General features: G+C 30.5%; 1 protein-coding gene and 1 pseudogene across 1 annotated transcript in view; one reads left to right on the top strand and one right to left on the bottom strand.

Annotated features, from left to right (window-relative positions):
- The window catches only part of CCDC178 (coiled-coil domain containing 178), a 325585-nt gene that overhangs the window by 250772 nt on the left and 54606 nt on the right, over nt 1–20207 (bottom strand). The window contains exons 10-11 of the mRNA XM_006920102.2: nt 7745–7840; nt 7455–7591 (exon numbers count right to left, since the gene is read on the bottom strand). Of these exons, the coding sequence (XP_006920164.1) occupies nt 7455–7591; nt 7745–7840 (233 nt within the window). The remainder of the gene's footprint in view (nt 1–7454; nt 7592–7744; nt 7841–20207) is intronic.
- LOC112469343 lies at nt 10553–10671 on the top strand (annotated as a pseudogene).

Here is a 20207-nt window from a genome sequence, read left to right as displayed (position 1 = left end):
CTGGTCCTGTCACTCTCTACACATTATCTAATTTTATCTTCCTCACAAGGATAACAATAACTGAATTTTTAAATTTTCATTTATTACTTCATGTTAGAAGCATGTAAACTTAAACAATATTCCTAACACCTAAACAGTATTTCACACAAAGCTAGTGTTCAGGACACACAAGCGCACACACATGCACACATACAACACACACATGCACAAATATATGGTTTTTTGGTCTAAGTTTTCTTTAAATGTAAGTCTTGATTATGAAATTAGTCTTAAGCATAAAATTACAATATTAGTCTATTAGCTATAATTATAAAATTATAAAATGGCTGCTTGCATCAAGTAAAAATATACATATATGAAGTTATTTCTGGCATTAGCTACTAAATGATAAAAGAATTAACCTTATTTCTGGCATTAGCTACTAAATGATAAAAGAATTAACCTTAATATTATTTTGTTATTTCATATGATACGTTTTAGATAATACACTAAAAATTAATATTTTCTACTAAAATATTCAACAAATATTTAATGTACATCAACAATGTGTCAGTTATGAAATTAGTCTTTGGGGATCCAAAAATATGCACAGATTCTACTTGCAAGCATTTATAAGGTTGTGGGCATGCAGCTGTGCAAAAAGTGTACATTTTAGTTTTTATTTTATTCATAAAACATCACTGATGCTATACTATTTCTAAGATAAAAAAAAACAAATAAATTTGAGGTCTTCATCAAAGGCAGAGAAATTATAGAAAACCACAGAAATGAATGGAAAAAAAATCACAGGTAATCATAGTTTCTGATAACTAAAAATGAGTTGCATCTTCAGAATCTCCTGCTAGCTAAATCCTCTCCTAGCTCTCTTATTATACTTACCAGGCTGCAAAGAAAGTATAGCTTCTATAATAATTATTTGTTTCCTTGGGGACTCATTGAAGGCAGAGACTTACATATATATATTGCAACTTTACACCTACCTTAATGTCTGCATGTAATGTGAAGTCGATAAAAGATTAATAAATTATTAAATGCATTTTTCATTGAATTAAATGAACAATTTATGTAATTTAATGTTTTTAAATGTAATATTTTATTGAAATAGAACCTTTACACAGAATAGTATACAAATCAAAGAATACATTAACATTTTCACTGAGTGTACACATAAAGCCTCATTCAGATAGAAAAGAAAATTAAACATTGTCAGCAGAAACCCCTAGTGTGTGCTCTCCCAGTCACTACCACCCAATAGGAGCTGCATTGTTGATTTCTATCAGCATCATGCAGGTCTGTTTATCTTTAAATAGGATCAACTGTCTTTTGTTGAATAGTAAAATTGAGATTCAAACAAGTTGTTCTATGTAGCTGAAATCTGTTCATTCTCATTGCTTTTTTTTTGTATGAATACATTACAATTTATCTATCCATTCTAAACTTCATGTTCGTTTAAGCCTTTTCCAGTTTGTGGCTATTAAAATAATGCTACTGTGAACATACTTCCAAGTGATTTTGATGAATGTGTGTATGATTTACTATTGGATACATACCTAGGAGTGGAATGTTCTAAACTCATTAGTATGTAGTGCTAAAATATTTTCTACAAAATTGCACTTCCACTAGCAGTATGTGGGAGTTCCAGTTGCTCTACTTTCCTAGCCAACTCTTAAGATATCAATAGTCTTTGCATTTTAGGCATTCTGATGGATGTGTAGTGGTTTTCATTGTTGTTTTAGTTTACATTCCCTGAGAAAATCAAGCATCTTTTCATTATTATACATTTGGAATCCTCCTTTGTACACTGGCTGTTCAAATCTTTTGCCCCTTTTTGTTGGATTATTTGCGTTTTATTTCTTTTTAATTATTTTGTTATTATATTCATTTTATGCTAATTATTCTATTTATATTTATTATAGTATTTAATGTTAATTTAATGGTGTGTTGATTTCTCTCTTCAGATATAGGTATTACATATATTTTTATCAGTCTGAGTTTTGCCTTTTCAATGACTTTATTCACCATTTGTTTAAAAAATTATAATAGTGTTTATTTTTCTGTTTAAGAAAGTTTTGCCTTACCCATATCCAGTAAGATATTTTCCTATGTTTTTTGTTAGGCTTTTTATTGTTTTGACTTTCACATTTACAACTATATTCCATAAATTTATATTTGTATGTAGTGATAGTAGGGGTATTTATTATTTTTACATAGCTATTAAAAGAACACTAATTCTTCACTGCACTGCAGTGGCATATTTGTCATAAATCAAATAAATGTATTCGTATGGGTCTAAATCTGGACTTTATATTCAGTTCCATTGGTCTATTTTATCTATCCTTATAACAACATTAAATCATTTTACATACTGAGCTTTATTATAATTTTTGAAAAATGGTAAGTTTTCAAGATTATTTCTTCTTTAACATTGTCTGAATAGTTTTGCTTCTTTGATTTTCCATATACATTTAGAAACATCTTTTCACATACACACACAAAATATGCTAAGAATTTATTTGAGATTGCATAAATATCCTCACAATATTGGGTGGTCCAATCTATGACTAAGATATGTGCCCTCCATTGATTTGCATCTTCTTTAATTTGTCTCAATAATATTTTGTAGTCTACTGTATAGAGTTATCATACATTTACTTGCTAGATTTAGTCACTGGATTTCATGTTTTAAAATTGTATTGTAAGAGGTATTTTTTAAATTTTTTATTTCTGACTATTGCTATTAGTATCTAATCATGTTTCAGTTATTTAGCTATCTATATTTTGGCCAGTATTACAGGATTTAATAATTATATAAGCTTTTTCATGTTTAAATATATCATAGAGCAGTTTATCACCATGAATCATCATTTTAAAATTATTTTGGTGAGCTTTACAAGATAATCATTTAATTAACTTATAAAATAATATTACATTAGGAGTTTAATTATAATCACAATAAAAATTATAATTTATTTGGTTAGAACTTGACTTTTTCTCATTATTAAATCATATTCGAAAGTTTGATATACTCCTAGATTTATTTATTTTAAACATATATTTCTTCAAGACTGGCTATAAAGCTACAGAAATCAAGACAGTGGATTATTAGTAAAAGAATAGACGAATAGATCAATGAGGCAGAATAAAAAGGCCAGAAAGAGACCCAAAGGAAAACAGCCAAATGATATTTGCCTAAGAGGCAAAAGCAATATAGTAGAGCAAAGATCATCTTTTCAATAAATGGTGCTGGAAACGACTTGACATCCACATGCAAAAAACAAAACAAAACAAAACAAAACAAAAGTGAAATACAAACTTTATATCTTTTACAAAAATAACTCAAAACAGATCATAGACCCAAAAGTAAAATGCAAAATAAAACACAAAATTATAAAGCTCCTAAGATAACATAGGTGAAAACATAGATGACCTTGGGTATCATGATGACTATTTGTTTAGACACAAAAGCAAAGGCATAATCCATGAAAGAAATGATTGATAAGGGAACTTCATTAAAATTAAAACCTTTTGCTCTGTGAAAGCTGATGTCAAGAGAAGAAGAAGATAAGCCACTAACTGGAAGAAAATATTTGCAAAAGACACATCTGATAATGGGATGTTATCCAAAATATACAAAGAACTCTGAAAACTCAACAGTAAGAAAACAACCTGATTAAAAAATGATCAAAGACCTCAACCAACACCTTACCAAAGAATATATACAAAGGCAAATAAGCATATGAAAAGATGCTCCACATCATATATCATTAGGGAAATGCAAATTATAACAACAAAATATCATGACATACTTTTTACAATAGGCAAAATCCTGAACACAGACAACATCCAATTATTGGCAAAGATGTGGATCAACAGATACTCTCATTCTTGTTGGTAGGAACGCAAAATGATATAGCCACTTTGGAATATAGTTTGGTGTTTTCCTACAAAACTAAACATATTCTTATTGTATGACCCAGCAATTATGTACCTTGGTTTTTACTCAAATGAGTTGAAGACTTTTGTCCACATAAAAACCTATATCCGGTTGTTTACAGAGGCTTTATTTAGAACAGCCAAAACTCAGAAGTAACTGAGATGCCCTTCAATGGGAGGATGTGTAAGTAAACTATGGTATATCAACATATGGAATATTATTCAGCGCTACAAAGAAATGAGTTACCAAGCCATGAAAAGACATGGAAGAAAATTGTATGCATATTAGTAAATGAGAGAAGTCAATCAGAAAAGACTACATACTGTATGATTCCAACTACATGACGTTGTGGAAAAGACAGAACTATAGCGACATTAACAATGTCAGTGGTTGCCAGAGTTTGGAAGGAGAATGGGGGAATGAGTAGACACAGCACAGAGGATTTTTAGGGTAGTGAAAATACTCTATGACAGCATTATGGTGAATACATATCATCACACATTTGTCCAAACCCATAGAATGTACGACACCAATAGAATGGACACAGTTTACTAATGTAAACTATGGACTTTGGGTGATTATGATGTGTCAGTGTAGGTTCATCAAGTGTAATAAATGTACCACTCTGGAGAGGGATGTTAATAACAGAGGAGACTATGCATGTGTGTGGGTAGGGACTTCATGGGAAATCTGTGAACATTTCCTTCGATTTAAAAACAAAGTTTTAATAAAACTCATTTTTTGTATACCTTAAATATATATAATTTTTTACTTTTCAAATATACTTCAATAAACTGGGAACATATTTTTTAAATAAAATTTTAATTTTAATAAATTTCAATCACATTTGGTGTTTACTTTATAGAAGTTTCCTATTTCATATTTATGATTTTTGAATTTAGATTCCATTCTCTAATGAATGAGATTTTTCCTCGTGTATTTTCTAAGTAGATATTTATGATTTTCATAACCAAAAAAGCTTTTTTAGTGGATAAAGTCTATAAAGGCCATTAATTATATTTCTTGTTCCTTCCCTTACATTGAGGAATCTTTATATCATACAGACATATAGCTTAGTATTATAATTTATCCCATAAAATTTCCATTTCATAAAAATTCTAATTACTAAGAAGCAAATAAAGTGATAAACATGAAAAAAATTGCTTGCCAATTTTAAGTATTTCTTCATTTAGCATCTAAATTCTATCTCCATATACATCTTTCCTCAATTTCAGACCCATAAATCAAAGTGATTTCTACACACTTACACTAAAGTCATGCCATACAAAATTCCAAATCAAACATATCAAGATCTTTCTTCCAACCTCCACACATTTCTTATTTAATATCTAGTACTACTCTCAAATCAATTATTCAAACTTTAATTCATCCACTTACCACAAAAGTGATGTCTTCAAAAGAGAAATCTAAGAATAAACTCAAAATGGATTAAAGACTTAAATCTAAGACCCAAAACCATAATACTCCTAGAAGAAAATATAGGCAGTAAATTCTCTGACATTGCTCTTAGTAAAATTTTTTTCTGATATATTTCCTCAAGCAATGGAAAAGAAAAAATAAACAAATGGGACTACATCAAACTATAAGGTTTTGCACAGCAAAGGAAACCATTAACAAAATGAAAAGACAACCTACGGAATGGGAGCAGATATTTGCCTATAATACAACTGATAAGGGCAACTTATACAACTCAACACCAAAAAAAAAAAAAAAAATCTAATTAAAAAATGGGCAGAGGACTTGAATAAATATTTCTCTAAAGAGGATATATGGATGGCCAAATGACCTAAAAAATGCTCAACATCACTAATCATCAGAGAAATGCAAAGTAAAACCACGATAAGATATCACCTCATATCTGTCAAAATGTCTATCGTCAATAAATCAACAGACAAGTGTTGGTGAGGATGCGGAGAAAAGGGAACCCTTGTGCACTGTTACAAACTGGTGCAGCTACTATAGAAAACAGTATGATGGTTCCTCAAAATACTAAAAATAGAATTACCTTATGGCCCAGCAATTCCACTTCTGGGTATTTATCTGAAGAATTATAAAACACCAATTTGAAATGATATATGCATCCCTATGTTCATTCACACCAGCACTATTTACAATAGCCAAGATATGGAAGCAACCTAAGTGCCCATCAACAGATGATTAGATAAAGAAGTAGCACATATATACAATGGAATATTGCTTGGCCATAAAGAAGAGTGAAATCTTACCATTTGTGACAATATGAATAGACCTAGAGGGTATAACACTAAGTGAAATAAGTCATACTGAGAAAGACAAATATCATATGATCTCACTTATATGTGGAATCTAAAGAACAAAATAAATGAACAAACCAAACAGAAACAGTCATAGACAACAGAAAACAAACTGATGGTTGGAAAGGGGAGTTGTAGGGGCTGAGTGAAAAAGATGAAGGGATTAAGAAATACAAATTGGTTGTGTCACAAAATCGTCATGGGGATGTAAAGTACAGCATAGAGAATATACTCAATAACATTTTAACGGCTTTGTATAGTGCTGGGTAGGTACTGAACTAATCGGGGGGATCTCTTTGTAGATTATATAAATATTCAACCACTGTGTTGCACACCTGAAACTAATATAAAATATTGAATGTCAAACTATAATTGAAAAAATAAAAGATAAAAAGAAGATAAAAATGAATAAAATTTAAAAGTATATGCATATATATTAAATATTTGCATATATATTAAATAAATAATGGCACATTAAAAACACGAGAAACCTAAAATTTTTTTAAAAAGGAATCTAAAATAAATGAATAAATTTAAAAAAGAGAGAAATCTGACCATAAAGCTTTAGTGGATTTCCATAGTCTTCAGCAAAGTCCAAATCCTTTAAAATGAATCAATATCTGACAGCTCCCTACCCTCAATGTTTGTCCCTGCCTGCCTGTCACATAAAAACACATACACACACACACAGGCACACAAATCAGGTTAAGCATTTGTGCAAAGCTCCAGCCATACAGCCAAAAATGCAGCTCTGTGAATTTACCACAGTTTTACCTGTGCTGTAAGAGAATTCCAATTGTAATGTTAGGTCTACTATTGCCAGCTGTGCTAGCTGTGGGACTTTAGGAAAGCTATTTTTCCTTTCTTCCTAAGTTCTTTATTCCTTCCTTAGAAGCACAAAAAATATTTTAGAAAAAGTAGAATTCAATAGAAGTTATATAAATATTCTACCTCTTTAGTAATCAAAGCAATGGAGTTTGAAACAATATCGAGAATATTGATACGAGTGAGTGTAAAACTCCTTATAATTTTTTCATGATTTTTATTTTTCTAAAGAGATTCGGAATGATTAAACAGCAATATTTGAAAATGAAATAAACGAATTTAAAACTAACAATAAACACAAACACCACCATACCGCTCGAGGAACACAAAATGAAGAGGTTTAATATATTTAACATATAAAGTATGCTACATAAGAATAAAAATTATTTTTGCAGAATTACCTGTCATTGATTAAATTTGATATGGTTTCAATATCCATCACAATTTTTTTATTTTCTTCCATCAATTGAGTATATGCTTCTGAAATAGCTGAAAAATCTTTTGTGATATTAGAAAGCTCAGTATCCCATATTTTTTTCTTTAGGAAAAGAATAAAATAATCATTTATACATGTTTATGCATTTCAAAAATAAAAAATATATAAAATAATAAAAATTACTTTAGTTGTGTGAGTTAATGTTTGGGAATAGAGAATGGAATTCTAGTGGGAAGCAGGGGAAAGTCAACTTACTTTAGTATAAAAATCATTAAATGCTTCCAAATATTCACTTTCACAACTTTTTTTCCTGTAGGCTAGTTGATCATAAGCTTTTTTCAAGTCAGCTAGCTAAGAAAAAATATACAGAATGTGAATGGATTGTGGAGAACTACATTATTTTGTAAAGTAAGAAATAGATTACATTTAATTTTATGCAGCTACTGTAAGTTAATAAATATTGATTAAAATAGTATAAAATAACACCTGATAGGCATTTTTAATCCATGAAAATTGTTATGATTCCAAATAAAATACAGCATATTAAGTCTAAGAGTACTCAATAACCAATCAAAATAAAATAAAATGCATTATATTGTAAGTGATAAAAATTAGAAAATTTAAATCATAATTTATCACATCAACAAATTAAATGAGGAAATAACGTGAATATGGCCAACACTTCACAAAGTAGCAATTTTACATATTCACTATCTAGTTTCCATAATTTTTAAACTAGTACAAGGAAAAACTACCAATATAATATAAAGAACCAACAGAAATTATCAAAGTAAATCATAAACTGCTAAAGGTATGCCCACTGAACTCAAGAATGAGAACATAATCTTTTCTAAACACTATTATTAATCATGTTTTGTGAAAGTTAGCTAAATGTCATTAGATAATAAAACCAGATGTTACTATTATAATATCGAATATGAAAAGGTAATAGTCTTCAAATTTAGATTGTATCATCTAATATTTAGGGAAACAAAAGATTCTATCTAAAACTACAATAAATGATTTTGGTAAAATAGTTATATATAAGCATATGGGAAACAATAGCTCTTAGTATGCTAAAAATAGTGACAATACTTAAAAACCTCTGTCATTAAATATAAAATATTTGAAAATAAAATCAATAGTAAAGGAAGAACTTATACAAAGCAAACACAAATTCTTATTTAAAAGTTTAAATCAAGATCCACATAAAAGAATAATATGTCATCAAAGGCTTAATAAAATATGTCAGTTATCCCAAAATTAATATAATGTATAATAATAAAGTATTCTCTTTCAAACTGAATAAAATAAAGTTAGTATAGAAGAAAAGATATATGACAGTACCCAAGAGGTATATGGAAAATAAGAATAATGTTGGAAATTTGCTACCAGATATTAAAACATCCTGTAATACCATTATAATAAAACAACATTTATTTTGGCATTGTAATAAAATCAGAGGGAAAAACTGGAGCCCTGAAATAGATTTGAATTAATATTTTTAAAAGTGGTATTGGAATTCAGTGAGAGAAATCATTTATTTTAATGGGACTGAAATAATGTAGAATTTATTTTTGAAAAAAACAAAGTGGTTTCTTGACTTCGCCTCTAACTTACATTATAACAAAAGTAAATTTCGGATGAATAAAAGTCTAAATGCAAACACAATACAAATTATTAAAATAATCAATATGAGTTTATTTGTATAAATTTGGCCTAAAGGAGAATGTCATCTTGCCCAGTAAACCAAGAAGATCCAAGGGCATATTTGACAGCATATTTTACAATAAACAAGATTGAAAGAATAGTAAGACTGTTAAAAAGGTGAAATAAAGCCTTAAATTTCAAGATACAGTCCTAGTGAAAGGCATCAGTGAAAAAAGCAGAACATGAATATCTGCAAACTCTCCTCTATAAAGATAATGAGAAAACTAGCTAAAAAAATATCAAAATTAGCTTTCTCAGAACTCTGGAGATTAACTGAAGGCTTGTAGCAATCTGAGGAGCACTTATTAAAATAAAGCTTAATTTTATTAAGAAGTATGAGCTTTGTAGTGTTTAAACTTATCCTAATCCCTCCCTCATTTGGTAGTGGTAGCCCTGAAGAATAACATCTCACATTTATTGAAAATACCAGCAGTCAGGAAGCCACCAGAAGTTGTAGAACAGAACTGGAATGCCTTTCAAGTTTCATTCTATCAGAATTATCATTATTTGACCTGTCTTGTTTTTTTGGAAGACTCCACTTGCAAGGATGTCTATATTTGACTTGACACAGAGCTCACCCAGTACAAAAAATCTCCCCTTGAAAGTTTTTTCCCAAAGTGTGATTATCAAAAAAAAGAAAAAGAAAAAAAAAATGACAGGCAATTGATTAGTTTTGTGGCCATCTTTGTGGATAACAATTGGGACAAACAATAGAGTAACCAATAATCCTAAAAACAAAAGCTTTTGAAGAGAATGATGTGTCTATAGTGGCTCTGAAAAGCTCCAACATATTCCTGGGAAACTAGAAGGCTACAAATGCACAGAGATGTGTGAGAGCCCAGGGCTATTCAAGTGCTCTGATAATGCTGGAGGAGCCCTTTAAGTCCTCACCTCTGTCTGATCTTGAGATTCTATAAAAGCAAAAAGTGAAAACTAAGGCAGAGTTAACAACTACCTGGATGAGTATTGAGGATGTGCCTTAACAAGCATACAATGCCTCTTAGCAAAGACAGGGAGATTTATTGTTTCCAGATTTTTAAGGATCATTGTCCAATCATTAAGAGATCACTAAGATAACTGAGAAGATACTTCAGTGGCTATATATGACAAAGAAAACAGATTTTATAGAACTTATTCATAAAGGTCACTAAAAAAGTAACAACTCCAACAGAAACAGGAACAAACCCTGGGGAGGAATGAGAATCTTATTTACAGTGTTACAACAGATTACATAGTTACTGTGGTAATTATATAACCTGTAATAAGATTACATAATTACTACAGTATATTATGTAAAATGTCCAGTTTTCAAAAAAATATTATGGAACATGCATTCATAAAAACAGAAAAATGGTCTACGGCCATACCACCTTGAACAAGCCTGATCCCGACTGATCTTGAAAGCAAAGCAGAGTCAGGCCTGGTTAGTACTTGGATGGGAGACCACCTAGGAAGACCAGGTGCTGTAGGCATAAAAAATAAAAAATAAGGGATTGTAAGCTGACAAGGTCCTTGCAATCTGTGAGGTCAACCAAGGGTTGCCTTTCCTTAAAAGACAAACAAACAAACAAACAAACAAAAAACAAGATAGAGCATACAAAAGAAAAAAGGCACTCAATAGAAACTGTCCCAGCAGAAGCTTAGCTATTGAATTTATTAGTCTAATCAGCTATTTTAAATATGTGCAAAAAGCTAAAGGTAACTGTCTAAGAAACTAAAGGGAAAGCATGAAGATGATGTTTCACCAAATAGAAAATATCAACAAAGATATAGCAAGAGAGAAGTAACATTTCTCACACAAAGTATCTTCATAAGATTAATACTTGTTTTATCATCCATAACCATGGGGCCAAAAGGTATATGCTAACATATTCGAAGTAGAGAAAAAAAGGAACCAAGAGTCCCATATCAAGCAAAACTATCATTTAAGAATGAATACGAAATTAAGATATTGCCATATAATCAAAAACAGAAAATTTGTCACTAGCAGGTCTGTCCTATAAGAAATACAAAAGGGAGTTCTCCAGGCTTAAAGAAAGAACACTAGAAAATAACTTGAATAAAGAAGAAGAAATAAAGAGAATTAGTAAACGTAACTATATAGATATAAAAACTGGTATAAATGCATTATTTTGTAATACTTTTTTTCTTACCTGATTTAAAAGACAATGACATAAAGTAGTAATTACAAATTTGTTGATAGCTACACATGTATGAGAATGTAATTTATACAGTAAGAGTACAAACAAATGGGGAAATGTAAGATGCTCTAGAAGAGGGAGCAAAGACCTTGTGTACTAATGAAATCAAGTTAGTATTAATCCAAAATACAGTCTTTTATAAATTAAGGTATTATTTGTAATCACAGGGACACTACTAGGAAAATTATTTTAAAATATATAGTAAAATAAATGACAAGGCAATTGAAATGGTGCTCTAAGAAATATCTATTTAATGCAACAAAAGTAGTAATGGAGTAATAGAGAAAATATGAATTTGTTAGACAAAGGAAACATAGCAAAATAGCAGACATAAATCTTACCTTATCAATAATTACATTAACATGTAAATGGATTAAATACTTCAATCAAGCTATAGAGACTGACAAAATACATTTTTTATAAAAAATAACCTTGTCATATATTGTCTACTAGAGACATATTTTAGATTTAGAAATAAATATGTTGAAAGTAAAAGGTTGGAAAAGAAATACCATGAAAACAGTAGCCAAGGAGAGCTAGAGTGGCTATATTAATATCTGATAAAAGAAAAAACTTTTGAATAAAAATTGTAAATAGTCGATTAATCAAAAAGACATAACAATAACAAATAAATATGCACCAAACAACAAAGCCTAAAATACATAAAGCAACAAATTGGCAGAATTGAAGAGAAAAATAATAAAGATTAGAGTGGAAATAAATGAATTCTAGGGGACAGAGAGAGCGAGAAAGAGGCTAGAATCAATAAAACCAAAAGTTGTTTCTTTGAAAAGGCCAAGAAATTGAGAAAACTGTAGATACCCTGGCCAAAAAAAGAAAAGTCTCAAATTACTAAAATCAGAAATTAAAGAAGAGACATTTCTCTTAACCATACAGAAATAAAAATGATTATAATGTAATACTACAAAACATTCATGTCAACAAATTATAAAGAAATAAGATAAAACAGGCAAATTCCTAAAAAGACATAAATTATCAAAACTGAGTCAAAAAGAAATAGAAAATCTGAATACATCTATAACAAGAAAAAAGATTAATAATCAAAAAACTTCCCACAAAGATGTCAGGACCAGATTGCTTCACTGGTGAATTCTACTAAATGTTAAAAGATGAATTAATACAAGTCCTTTACAAACTCTTAAAAAATAGAAAAGGAGTGTTCTATGAGGTAAAATTACCTGATATTAAAAACATCATAAAAGAAAAAAAAAAACTATAGACCACTGTTAATTACGAAGACACAAAAATCCTCAACAAATTGAATCCAGTAACATAAAAAGGAATATACACCATGACCAAGCAGAATTCATCTCAGGAATGCAAGGTTGATTCAACACACAAAAATCAGTAAATGCAATATAACATATTAGTATAATAAAGGACCAAGTTCATCTGATCCTCTCAATGGATATAGAAAAGTCATCTGACATACTTCCACATCCTTTCATGATAAAACTACCAATAAAAGGAAACTTCCTTAGCCTGATAAAAGGTACTGATGGAAAGCAAACACCATTCTTACTAATGAAAAACAGATGCTACCACCTAAGATCAGGAAGACAACCAGGATGTTTACTCTCACCGCTCATTTTTAGTATTGTATTTGAAGTTCTAGCCAGAGTATTTAGGCAATGAAAAGACATAAATGGCTTTCAGATTGGGAAGGAAGAAATAAAACAGATAAAAGGATTTGTACTGTATATAGAAAATCCTAAGGAATCTACAAAAGTAAACAAACAAAAACTACTAAAGTCTAATGAACAAGTTTAACAACTTGCAAGGTACAGCACACAAAAACTGGTTGTATTTCTATACACTAGCAGTAACAACCCAAAGATAAATTAAGAAAACAAGTTCATTTGTAATAGCCTCAAAATTAATAAAATTGTTAGGAAATAAATTTTACTAAAATTTACAAAACTTGTACACTAAAAACTACAACACATGGTTGAAAGGGATTAAGGAGACCTAAACAAACAGAAAGACATCTGTGCTCATGGATTAGAACAGTGGTCCCCAACTTTTTTAGCACCAGGGACCAGTGCTCCTATGAGAATATAATGCCTGATGATGTGAGGTGGAGCTGAGGTGGTAATGCTAGCGCTGGGGAGTGGCTGCAAAAACAGCAGAAGTTTTGCTTGTTAGCCTGTCACTCACCTCCTGTTGTACAGCCTGGTTCCTAATAGGCCATGGACCGGTACTGGTCTGAGGCCCAGGGTTGGGGACCCCTGGATAAGAAGACTAAATACTGTTAAGATGGCAATACTCCTCTAATTGAACTACAGATTCAATAAAATCCTCCTCAAAATCCTAGTATGCTACTTTGCAGAAACTGACAAGCATATTCTAAAATTCATATGAAAACTCGAGAGTCCCAGGATAGCCAAAGCAATCTTGGAAAGAACAAAGCTGAAGAATTCACACTTCCAAATTTTAAAACATCCTACAAGGCTACAGTAATCAAAAGATAACATTAAATGGCATAAGAAATAATGATGGAATAATATCTTTATTTGCAGATGAAATAATAGCACCCCTGGAAAATCCAACGTAAATGATGATAAAACTGCCATAAATAATTTTAAAATCAATAAATTAGTACAGTATGAATTATCATTATTGACTTCATATACCCAAACATAACCACTTATGAAAAATAATAAAAGAGAAAATCCCCAATTACAAGTTCACCAAACTTATTTAACATTAATGATGAATAAATTTTTCAAAAGTATGGATGCCCTGTATGAGGAAACCTTTAAAAAACACTCCTAAAAGACACAAGAAGAAAGTGAACAAATAAAATAGTATCACCTTTTTGGCTTAAAATAATACATATTTGTTAGGTCATGGGTCTGCAGATCAGAATGTCAGTGGATCAGGTGTATACTCTGCCTAGGGTCTCAAACTGAAATGAAGGTTTTAGCTGGTCTCAGTTCTTCCCCAGAGACTAGGAGATAAACCACTGTTAATTCCATTAAGATTGTCAGCCAAATTCATTTTCTTTAGCAGTTTCTATGTGGCCCCTCAATTTTCAAGTCAGCAATGGCCAGTTGAGTGCTTCTCGTGCTGTCTCTCTGACTCCACATTTTGCTACATCTCTCTGACTTTTTCTACCCTCAGCCAAGAGAAAGAACTCTCAGTTCTACCCTCTGGAATCTCATTGTGCCCTCCGGACTCTTCGTTCCACCTTCTGGGCTCTTGGTTTCACCACCTGAGCCATTCTTTTTTCATGCAAGGTAGCATGTTTGTAACTAGTTTATCAACCTGTTTCCTTCCAATAAAACACAGGGATCCAACAGTCTTCTTTTATTTTACACTCTGCCTCTTTCACTCCAAATGGCAGTATTTTTTGCTGATACAAATTCTCAAGAATATTGTGGCTCTCCCATATATGACAGATTCATATACATATGTGTGTGCACGTGTGTGTTCCATTAGATAGTGGGGGCAGGTCCAAAATCTTTTTTAGATAATCACTTCTCTATTTGTGGCTACGCTGAGATAATTGAGGGGCAACATCCTTAAGTCCCCTGCTATTCTAAAGGATGTGTGAACCACAGTTCTCTAAAAGGAACTTTACTTAAAATTGAATGAATATTTGTGAATTATACCTGAACATATTAACTGAAATTTTAGCAGTGACATAGAATGTAGATTTTTTCCTAACATATACAAAACCAACACAACTAGAAAATGACTGAATTTAGAACTTTGTAGCATTTTTATCTTTTAAAAAATACTACAGGAAGTAACCAATATTTAAAGTACTTAATACACGAGAATTGTCTCTAAAAGAAGACTGTAGAGTACAGAAATCCCTTGGACAATATAGGAAGATAATATTTACAAAATCATAATAAATAGTTTCATGTACAAGTTAATCATATGGCACCAAGTGCATACAAAATAATAGTGATATTAAGTCTGTGCTATTTATTACAGTGGGAGTGGCTTTTCTTAGCTTTCCATTTTACTCAAATCGATTATAAAATTTCCAAAATCTATCTCACTTATAATATAAAGTTTGCTTAAGACAAAATCAAGTAATTTTTATTCTAAGGATTAAGTATTAAATCACAAATGATACTGAGGGGGGGGGGAAACCCTCTAGATTTAAAATAATGTAAACACCTAGAGTCACTATGTAGTTTTGGTTCAGTATGAAGTGATGTTCAAAAATTCCTTTAGATTCAAAGAAACAATGCTAATATCAACAACATTTAAAGTTATAGTCTTAGGTAAAGAGTAAGAATAATATAAATCCAGATTTTATATTGCAAACTAGTTGTCATGCAAGTTCTAATAGGCAATAACTATACAGGACTAATGATATGAAAGCCAAGAAGTTTAATTAACAGAAATACTGTCATTAAAAAATGAGTTAAAAAAAAGAAGTTAAATTTTAAAAATTTGGAAAATGTGAAAATGCAAGCAAATCATTTAAGCTTTAGCAGAAATATAAGGCACATGATTCTTATTTAAGCTTCTAATATATAACATAATACAACTTTGATTATTTTTCATAACAATATTATTTTTTAACAATGAGTAGTTACATTAATATTTAAAAGTTGTAGAGATATTTATCATAGCTTTGTTTATAATACTTAAAAATTGAAAACATCCTAAATGTCTAATAACAAAGGATTAGGAAACTCTCAGGAGATCACTGAAATTATATTGTAAAATATAAAATTATATTGAAATAAGTTTTAATATAAGAAATATTACTGTATGCATGTAATATGCTTTTTAAATATATTACAAGGCCTGTTTATATACAACAAAATATTAATAATAACTACATCTGGATAATGAGATCATAGATTGATATTTTCTTCTACTTACATGAGTATATTCTAAACTTTGAGGAATAACATTGAGCATTTGTGACATTCAAAAGTGCCTTAAAAACTTTTGGATAATAGTTTGTGTAATAAATCCCACTAGATTTTATGAGAATCATAAGGAAGAAAATTTGGATCCATTAGTAGCAATCGCAGGGTAGTGTGGTGTGAAAACCTGACTGGAAATAATCTGAAGTCGGAATGCAAAGAGAGAAATCAGAGACAGTGCATATAGAATCCTTTCAAGGAGATTTACTGCAAAGAGTGACAAGAAATACAACTGTAGCTCTTAGGAAAAGATTTAAAGACAAAAGCATTTAACATTCAAAATGGGAGTGAAAAGTAAAAAGAAATAGAATAAACCTAAAGAAACAAGAACAAAATTATTAACTATAATAGCATATATTATTGAAGATTCATATTAGCATTTTAAAAGTTGGAAAACTAGAATTATTAAATTCAAGAGCCATCTCAATTTTTAAATCAATTTTTAAAAATTTGAATATCTAATATAAGAAGTAAAAAATACATATACATTAGAAATAAGAGATATACAAAAGAGAGCATTCTATACCATGTTATGATAATACATTTGAAAACCTTAATCAATTTGAATTATTTCTAAGGCCATTAAAAATTATGAATTAACTCAAGAGAAAACATATAGCCTGATAAGACCCATCATGTGATGAAATAAAATAACTGTCCATGAAAATGAAACAATAATTCAAATAACTTTAAAAAACACCAGAGTTATATTTTCACCAGCGTTAGATCAAACTTTCAAAAAGAAGTTATTTAAATTTATATTAATTCCTTGGGTAATAAGAAAGAAATGAAAGCTTCACAATCCATTGATAAGAAAATCTATGAAATAGAACACAAATTAAGAACACTGGAATACAGACTAATTTATAGCTACAAAATCTTCAATAATATACTTGCAAATAAAATTCTGCAGTAATTAAAAGGATGATAAACTATAAACAAGCAGAATTCATCCCAAGAATTTAAAAACAGTGTAATATTAATATATCATTTCAACAGGTCAAATGAGAAACTTTAAAATCGCCTTCACAGATGCTCACAAAGCATTTTGTTTAAGTTAACATCTATTCTTGATATGTAATTTATATAGCCTGAATATTTTTTTTTTAATTTTATCAGGTTATGAGCATGTATTTGAAATCAACATTTAGGTGACATTAAGCACTTCTTTAAAATAAGAATGAAATAAAGAAAGCTAATTTAATAGATGCTATTTCATATTTTATACATAGGCAACCAAAAGTATACAAATAATAAAAGATAGAAACTTTGTGATGAAAAAATTAGCAATATGTATTTTTATATTTATCACATTATATCCATATAACACATGAATATTGTATAATGAAACAATATCAAAAAATTGCACTGTAATTTGGTTCTAGCTTTGTATCCATGACGTAATCACTCAGCCTCTATAGACTGATTTCCTATTTGGTAAATTGATAGTATTAGTCATAATTATTGGTTTATCTATTTTTAAGAAATAAATTGTTTAATCTGAAATAATTTGAGTTAAAAATATGAATTAAAATCATAGTTTGATTGGATGTTTTGTGGTATTTAATTTATACTGTATGGTATATAGACCAATAAGTTAGTAACAAATAATAAATTTCTATTAGTAAAAACAACATCCAAAAAGAAAATATCAGCATATATACAAAAAAGGAACTTACTTATTTACAACCTTTATCTGTAAACTGATATAAAAAATAATTTTGTGTGACTGTCATTGTTCAATAAAATATGAAAATCATGAAAGATTTCTAAATCTTAAAAGTTATTTTTATTATCTTTTCAAATGCCTGGATAAAATGTGGATGGCTATTTATTTTATACATTTACATATATATACAAAATACATATATCACAGTAAACTAAGAATTATAGATAAAAAAATCATATTCTAGAACAAAAATTCTGAACTATAGGAGGGATAAACTTCAAAGAAAACATGGAAAAGAATTTATAGAAAATCTTTATTTTTATATTTAAAAGAATTTGATTTTGACAACATTTTTAAAGTATTTAACCAATTTCAAATGTTTTCTGGTTAACAAAAGGCACTGTTTATAGAAACGAGAGGGGAAAAATGTGTATGCACAGATACAATGACGACACGAATTAGAGAAAAGCATGTTAATGAATAAAGTCTCTAAATTGGATGCACAAATGCCTTGAAATTTTAAAAAACTGGTTAGATTGTATGTCCAATTAGGCAGCACAAATCTTTTATTTTATCTTGAATTAGAAGTTTCAATTGCATACCAAAAAATAATGCATGAAATGATGCACATCATTGCTTTTAATTGAATGTCTGATATGCACTCTGAAAATCTAGTTTAACAGTTTTTACAATGAGCAAAATGCAGAAAAAAACAAATATATCTAAACAATCATGTTCTCATCTTCCCAAGAAAGTATGATAGTTCCCAAATAACTTCTAAAATTAAAAACTATTGTAACTTTATAAATATTCACAATATCTCATCGAAAATAACATTTTGTTGTGGAGGGCCAGACTTGCCATTTTAGAGGTGATCAAAGAAATAAAAAAGTGATTGTAGGTTTAGGAGGAATTTCCCCTCATTCAGAATACTTTATTAATAGTGATATTTTTATAGATGATAAATATCAGCATGATTAAGAAACTGGGGTCATAACTCTTTGACAACACTACATAATATTTTTAAAAATTTTATTAGTTGTGCTATAATTTCTTGACGCTTATAACAGTCCCTAGAAAGAAATTGTATGTAGAAAAGCTATATATATTCTTTCAAATCATTGAGGAATATTTTAATGTTTCTACTCTCCACTTTCCACTTTACCTCATCAAGTTCTTTCCAGGCTCAGAAGGTAAAGTTTTTCTTTACCTCCCACCATCCCTCATTTCCTCCCTTCATCTCCCTTCTTCCCTTCCTTTTTCTTTCATTTATTCATTGGTTAACTCAGTCATTCTACAAGCCTAATCTGGCTTTTTTAAGTGCTTAATATGACATTTTACTGAGTGCCTAATATGGGACACGCATACAAGTTATGCAAAGAAAAAAATCGCAATTCATCTCTTGCTTTTAAAGACCTTATAGTCTAAAAAGAAGTAGACAAGTGATCATCGATTTCAATAGACTATACTGAGTACCAGTATGGTAGGAACCACAAAGTGCAATTAGAGTTCGAAGCAGAAAGATGGTTTCAGCAAGGACTTTTCTCCTTTCAAGCTGAAGTTTAAAATGAGAGGATGCAGGGAGGGGGAAAAAATGGCATAGATGATAGAGGCTCTGTTCATCCCTCTGGTGACCAAATCAAAGTTGTGATGGAAACAAGGAGCAACAGCAAGGAAAAATCGCTTGGGATCTAAATGAACAAGCCATACAACTAGGGAGAAATCCAAGAAATCACCCTGTAATGGCAGAGGTAGGACAGGACAAGGACAGGGGGCCGCCAGGTCTCCGGCAGCTGACTGAGAAAGAGGCTGCGGCAGCAGCAGCAGAAGCCTCTTAAAGGGGCCACATCCATGAGCAGATTTTCACCACCTGTGCCAATTTGGCAGCGTGCAGGGGACACCAGGGATATACAGGGAGACATTGTCGGAGTGAGGGCCTAGGCAAGACTTGCTCTGTACAGAAGTGCTGGCAGTATCTATTATTCCCTGTTGAGCCCTACCCCATACCAATGCTCTGGACACAGCGCCACCATAGCTGTGAAGTCATCAAACTGGATAACAGAGGTCGCTCTGCTCAGAGGATTCCCTGAAACCCCACCTCCCCCAACTCGCGGCCCCATGCAAGCCACATCCAGGTATATCCTCAGCGAGTCAGGTGCTCTTTGCTGAGCAGCTCCTAGACTAACACTGGAGGCAGCTGGCCTCGGTTTCTAGTGTGA

The sequence above is a fragment of the Pteropus alecto genome, unplaced genomic scaffold (genome assembly GCF_000325575.1).
Source record: "Pteropus alecto unplaced genomic scaffold, ASM32557v1 scaffold146, whole genome shotgun sequence".
In the NCBI taxonomy this organism is placed as follows: domain Eukaryota; kingdom Metazoa; phylum Chordata; class Mammalia; order Chiroptera; family Pteropodidae; genus Pteropus; species Pteropus alecto.
This window is presented reverse-complemented; position numbering and strand designations above follow the sequence as displayed.